The sequence below is a fragment of the Gallus gallus genome, chromosome 11 (genome assembly GCF_016699485.2).
Source record: "Gallus gallus isolate bGalGal1 chromosome 11, bGalGal1.mat.broiler.GRCg7b, whole genome shotgun sequence".
In the NCBI taxonomy this organism is placed as follows: Eukaryota; Metazoa; Chordata; class Aves; order Galliformes; family Phasianidae; genus Gallus; species Gallus gallus.
In genome coordinates, this window is record NC_052542.1 from 14,769,713 (window position 1) to 14,776,554 (window position 6,842).

At 40.6% G+C, this 6,842-nt stretch overlaps 1 protein-coding gene across 2 annotated transcripts; it reads left to right on the plus strand.

Moving 5' to 3' along the window:
- The first annotated feature begins 560 nt into the window (after nt 1-560).
- On the plus strand, nt 561-5,653 carry DYNLRB2 (dynein light chain roadblock-type 2). Of its 2 annotated transcripts, none has more exons than XM_015292510.3 (4): nt 561-993; nt 1,071-1,146; nt 4,386-4,553; nt 5,357-5,653. In XM_015292510.3, exons 1-4 carry the CDS (start codon nt 796-798, stop codon nt 5,398-5,400), a joined length of 486 nt encoding a protein of 161 aa, XP_015147996.3. In that variant the 5' UTR covers nt 561-795; the 3' UTR covers nt 5,401-5,653. The 2 variants fall into 2 exon arrangements, with proteins under 2 accessions (XP_015147996.3, NP_001264544.2); NM_001277615.4 differs by having other exon boundaries at nt 914-940.
- The last annotated feature ends 1,189 nt before the right edge of the window (nt 5,654-6,842 follow it).

Consider the following 6,842-nt stretch of genomic DNA (forward strand, 5'->3'; position numbering starts at 1 on the left):
AAATTCCCATGGACTTACCAGCAGAGTCCTCTTCCTCTTTCCCAAGTGCAGAATTGAATCTTCTGTCACAGCCTAAAGAAAAGAACACAGAAATAGCTCTAAGTATTTTCTACCTTTCTCTTGACTTTTCCCCTCAAAATTAACTGTTAAGAGTTCAAACACCACGCTCTTAGTCCAAGCACCTGAAATGTAAGCTATTCACTTGCCACTTTTATTAACAAATCTTTAAACTCACCCAGGGAAGCACTCCCAAGGTTACAAAGCATTTCTGTTTCTCAAGCAGGAACACCCCAGTCCTAATATCGCATTCACTACTGTGTACAAAACATATACATCTATTTATCTGTTGCTTGGAATCTGTGTTCTTGGTTATATTTCAAGCCACCAAGAAAATATCTTCAGTTACTGTTACAAGCCTAAATCTGAGCCAAGACCAATGAGCACCTGCAAGGGGCCTCGTGTTTCAGCCTTCCATGCTGAGCATGTATCATGCTTGTAGGAGCACTCCTGCACCACGCTAGCTGCCACTTCAGCTTCAGTTTGATGGGTTTTTTGTTTGTTTGTTTTGTTTTTTGTTGTTGTTGTTTTGTTATTTTGCAAAGCCAAGCTGCAACTTGCATTGGTTCTAGAAAGATCGAGGCATCGTGCCGCCATGAAGGAAAGCAGCAGCCTTGAGAAACTTCTGGGCTCCTGAACTGCCGGTCTGGTCACTGAGGGCAGCATCACCTCTGTCCCTTCCAACGTGTTACCCTATGCGTCAGTTGTATAATTCAGTTTTACACTTCTGCACTTTGCATGCTCCACACTCGAGCAGTAAAACGTTACTCCGACGATGGCCAGGCTGCCCGCCCCGTCCCCGCGCTTCCCGCCTTCGGCCGTACCGCCGCCCCGACCCGCTCCCGCCGTCACTTCCGCCGCTCCCCGGCAACGGCCCGCTATGGTAATGGCGCCGCTCCCTCCCGCTGCCCCGGGACGGGAACGGCGCTGGGGAGGGTGAGGGCTGCGGGCGGACCCCGGGGTGGGGCGGCCGTGCGAGAGCTGTGGTGTTGTGATGTTCTCTCTCCCCGTAGGCTGAAGTGGAGGAAACCCTAAAAAGGATTCAAGCCCACAAAGGGGTCGTGGCGACTATGGTTGTCAATGCAGAAGGTAAAGCACCCTCGGTTTCCTCCCAGTAACAAACCCTGCTGCAGTCTGCTTGCAGTGCGTTATGAAGATGTTCTCAAGAGTACATGGCTGGTTGCAAGGCGTAACAGCACAGCCTGGAGCCATGTCCCACTGCCCTCGTGATGCAGGTTCTGTTCAAGAAGGCAGAACACATGGCACTAAGCTGTTGTTTTGGCAGGTGTTTTTCAGCCCCAAATTCCTTGTATTCACGAGAATCCACTGCTGCTTTGGTTCTTCTGAGAAGTCAGGAAAGAGCAAACAAGGAGTGATGTGTCTGCCAAACTAAGTTGGGTTGTTTCCACTGTTAGAAGCCACTCCTTGGCTCTACTGAACTCTCAGAAGTTCTTTAAGCTGTGTTACAGGGTGATGTCACAAGAGCAAAGCAAGATTCTTGTCCTGCAGTCTTTGGTTGGGACACAGAGAACCACAAGCCAGAGCAAAACTCATCACAGAACCCAGTTTTCAGAAGCTAGGCTTCAGGTTAATCTTCGTTTGAATCATTCCTCCACAGATAGGACAACTCAATTACCTTGCCTGAAATTTGGTTCACTTCTACAACGCCCTCAAAAATACACTGCACTGGCAGCAGCGTAGCAAGAAAAAAGAACAGCAAGAGTGAAGCTTGAATGTTACTTTGTTTTCAGAAACTCTGGACAATTGTTTTGCATGCCTGGACATGCTAAGCAATACTTGCTCTTGTACATGCCCCATAGCCCAACAAACAGTAACCGAAAGCCTTCTTTGTGCTCATTTCTGGATAGAAGTGTTTCCTAACCTGAAACACAGGCTGGTTTCAGAACTGGTATTGGCTCAACTGTTTCTGTATTCTGATTGAGTAAATAGAAAGTGACTTGATCCACGTAGCTACAAACTAAGAATGAACAAAACCAACTCTTGGTAACACAGATGATCCTTGCTGAGTTTACAGATTGATACACTTATGACAACAAAACCACCAATATAATCTAATAGAAAAACAACAGATTTATGTTCAGTATTTTGGCACAGTTGAGTTCCTGGCACACTCGGTCAAGTGTGCTTTCCCTCTGAGGTGTACTACTGCAGTACTATACTCACATGTACTTACTACTGGTGCAGTTGTGCTACTGAGGGATGCTCAGATACAGCTGTAAAGAGTTCTCCTGACAACCCCATGCGATTTCAAAGGTTTTTACACACACCTTCTGTCTCAACTTTGATTTACAAAGGAGGAAGAACACTCCAGAGCCCAGCTTTGGTGGGGTTTTTTGGACATTATACAGTTCAAGACAAGACGTAAAGTCTCCCCACTGTGTCCTGTTCAAACTTCCCCACCCTCACAAACCTGCAAAACATGTGGCCAGACTGAATTCCACTGGACAGACTAGTACTAGTGCAGGAATTTTGGCTTCAGGTTTGCATTTAGAAATCTGCCTACACCAACTGCAAACACAACGGATGCTGAACTCCACAAGGATATACTCAACGCACCAAGAAATTAGATTGCACAAACAGAAGCTCAAAGCAGATAGGTAGCTACGTAATTTTGTAGCATGCCTACTCCTCAGCAGCGCTGCTCCACCTAAGTAGTGCAGATATTCTTATCTTTTACAAAGGTTTCTTAATAGTATGGGTAATACTTTGGTGTAGCAGTATTCAGGTGGAACAGCAAACAAAAGATTCCTGGTGCAAACGTTGCCTGTCATTTATTTTAACACTCGAGGTTTTACATTGAAACACCATGCTAAGCATACATGGTTCATTTTGTAAAGGATAGCAACAGTTGGAGATTTTCATTTGTGAAGGATCACACTGCAGCATTTCTAATGAAGGATTTATTTGCTTTTCTCTAATTTGAGGGGCAAAGGCAAAGAGCATTTGTCCTAAAGTAAGCACAGTTTAGCTTTCAGGACTCACTAGTGTCAGCTCATTTTCAGGTAATTATTAGACCTCAGAGAATCATTTAACATTTACCATTTTCATTAAAAGTGCTGTATTTGTTGAAGTGGTCATTTAGATAAGAGGTCATATAACCCTGACACACTCACTGCTGCTTGTAAGTGACTTACTATTTAATGCTGTGATTATATAGATATTCTCATGCTAATGCAGTGCTTGGGAGCACCTCTTTTGTTTTTGCAAAACCTCTTTCAATCTCTGCATAATAAACATTACACACAAAGTACATGCTGGGTCATCCTGTTATGCTTCACTAGGCATCCCACCAACGCAGGATTATTTCTCATGACAGCACTGATGTCAAGTGATTCAAATAATGCTTCGCTAGGAAAATTATGGAACAGTCTCATATCTGAGGAGGTTCTGTTATTACTTTTGTTCATTTCCCTCTAAGTCTTTACCTGCCATTCCCTACCTCTGCATGTTAAATCTTATTCCGTGAATCAAACTCTTCAACTTGAGTCATTTTACTCTACCTTTGCATTCCTATCCTGTCCACCTGGGAGATGCGATACAAAAGTATGTAAAGAGAACATTGCCTTGCCAACTTCTAATCTGTTGTCTTTGTTAGTAGGTCAAACAAACTTTTTATTAGTGAAACAAGCTTATTGAAGCCAAACATTTAATTTATACTTGCAAGATTACTATGAACCCTATGCGTTCAGCATAGTTGGTGGCCTATTAATATAAAAAGCATGATTAACAAATCATTGATAAACAATGATTCATTAAATCATGAAAAATTAATCTTATGTAATCATATTTTAATAGTTGGGATCAATACACTGTCAATGTTTTGCATGTAATTGTAAAGGACTGTTCCAAGAGTGGCTTTGCTTGTCTAATGCACACACACCACTTCTGCCCTTTGGCTGCTCTTGGTATTTGGCTGGGAAGGAGCACTTCCTAGCACTGCTGATGCCAAATGCTACAGCTAAAGTGGGGTTCCATTCTTGCAGCCAAAATAACAAACTCAGTGACAGCGTTTAAACTGATGAAGCACCGATGCTGGTTAAGTACTTCTGAAGGAAATTTGAATTTAAGAGCACTGAACAGCAATTACACTCTTTCAATGATTCCATAAGGCAACTCAGTGCTTAACTGCCACTGACTAATATAAGTTACATAAGACACAGATACCTGCAATCAGCAACTCCTTGCTGCTACAACGCAGAAAAAAATTTAAAACAAACATGAAATCTTTTGTTGTTGCCTTTAAGCTCTGCTGTATATAAATAAGAAACTTAACTAAAGGACTGAACGAGCAAATTATATCTTTTCAGGAATTCCAATAAGAACAACTCTTGATAACTCGACAACGGTGCACTACACAGGTCTTCTTCATCAGCTCACCATGAAAGCGAGGAGCACAGTGAGAGATATTGATCCTCAGAATGATCTAACCTTCCTCAGGATCAGATCAAAGAAACATGAAATCATGGTAGCTCCAGGTAACGTTTCTATTTAAGGTGACAGAACAGTATATCCTTGTAAGTTTCTTTTCACTGTTCAGCAGTAAAGCTACTGTAGGAAATGTATTTTAAACACACATATATTAAAAGAAAGCTATCTATTCTGCATGGAAACAAGTGTTTTTAATGTACAAGGTTTATAGTATTCAAGCTTGGAGACAACAAAACAAGCCCAGAGGTAGACTTAACTTCTTAATTTCTCAAAGCAGATATGACCCTACTAAATTCACTTAAAGAAATAGTTCATTTAGAATAGACACCAAATAGCTATCCAACAGAATTTTCTCAAAAACTTCCCCAGGCTTTTAGAATTAGTTGGCAAAGCCTGGCATGCTTAGGGTTTATTCATAATAAAGGTCTATTCAAAGCTTTTCTGCTATTTTCATCCCTAAATGGGGTTCTCAATTCTGAATAAAGCAGATAGTGAACTGAAAGAAGTTCTCTGCACCTGCAGAAGAGGCTGCAGATGCCACAAGTTTATTATAACAAGTGCTGGCTTCCAGGTGCTTATCTTCTGACTGTTTGCTTCTTGTTTAAATATATTTACGGCTTCTTGAAAGCAAATATTCTGCTTACTGAAATAATTTTAAACGCTATAGTTACAATTTTAATTTGAAATCTGTTTTTTTTTTTTTAAGTGGTTTAATTTTGAAAATGTTATTACAGGAATATTATTGCTTTTTTTCTTATATTTATAAAAAAAGAAGGTAAATCAATTAAGGACTGTTTATCAGGGAAAAAGGAAAAACATTTTAACAAAGCACCATTAAATGTTTTTGCAGATAAGGAGTATCTGCTGATCGTTATCCAGAACCCATCCGAATAGACCCAGCAGGGCGTTATTTTCAGACAGCGACGCAGCTCTTCTTGTTAAGCTAACCCTCCTTACTGATATTTAGCATCAAACACAGCACTAATTTTACACAATGTATAACCGCTGTGACTGAAAGCGCTGCCAGTTTAATATTCTGTCGTAGCTGTATCAGTTTGTGTTTGAGCAATTCAGAATGCAAGTATCAAAGTATTGTTTGCCTTCATATTCTGATGGACAGTAATAAAGCGAAATGCTTAAACTGTGATTTAATGGATGTCCAAGTTATTATTGAAATTAACACATGCTACTTAAATTTAACTTGCATGCAGGAGAAATCGTACTGCATGGAAGTCAGTGTGTGACTGTGAGAGAGTAACCATTTACATGTATTAAAGAAAACAAATGTGAGCAACATAGCTCATGCCATTATTGCCCGGTCTTCAACTCATGCTTTTTGAGTTTTCTAGGGGAAGAAAAGTGAAAAGCAACTGTCTTTTGGCTGTTTTCCCACTTCCTACGGACTGAAACAATAGCTTCATTGAGTATTTCCACTACCGAGAAGTTGAAGCAGACAAAGTTGAGTTGGCACTCAGATATAAAACTACTACTAGTTTGCTGGTAAACAGCATCATAATTAAACCAAAACATCTGATAACTGCTTAAGCGTTTAGATCCAACATATAGGCTGTACTCCCCAGTAACATGAGACAAAGGGTGGGGTTAAAGCTCCCAAATCAGTTTCCCAAATCAGGCCCATGTACATTATACACATATTTTATCAACAACTGTTACATGTCAAGACTGTTTGTCTTCAGTTTATCATAAGAATGTTTTCTTTATTATTATTCCAGATAAAGGAAAAAAGAAAAATATGTGGGATGGCTATGAGGATGAAAGGAAAAATGAATCTGTTGAATACTGCTCAGGGATCTTTGTGTTATATCGTATGAATTGTGGCTGAGGTTATGAAACCAATAAATCACCAAATGTCTCGGTGGACATGGAGTCAGCAAGTTGCTCTGAGGGCTCTGCTTTGTATCATTTAAAGCTTACACAAAGGAGAATTCTTCCACTGAAAAACCTAAGAGCTTTGAGATCTCAAAGGTTGTGAGAGATTCAGCGCCCAGGAAATGGGCAGTGGAGCCCACAGGAAGATACTGTGCAACTGCACATTGAGAGGAAGTCAACCCAAAGGCACAGAGACACAGTTTGATAGCAATTAAGCACAGCAATCCAGCTGGGCAGGTCTATTCAAAATTATAGGGATATATAAACCAAAGGGACAGCTACTGGTGATAGCATACAGCACAGTACAAGAACTTTATTACTGCTAGGGTGTTCTTGAAACGTGCACTGGAAAATAACCATTTTAAGTTGTTATGAAACAATATACTGATACATGGCCATGTTTTAGTACTACACTTTCTACTTCTCTGCATCTTAATTATCACCAT

Excerpts from the sequence above, each read along its gene's own strand:
- DYNLRB2 (XM_015292510.3), top strand. The coding sequence starts at position 796 with ATGCTCCACACTCGAGCAGTAAAACGTTACTCCGACGATGGCCAGGCT. Across the intron at positions 994-1,070 it reads CGGGAACGGCGCTGGGGAGG|GCTGAAGTGGAGGAAACCCT; the intron begins GTGAGGGCTGCG and ends CTCTCCCCGTAG. Across the intron at positions 4,554-5,356 it reads TGAAATCATGGTAGCTCCAG|ATAAGGAGTATCTGCTGATC; the intron begins GTAACGTTTCTA and ends ATGTTTTTGCAG.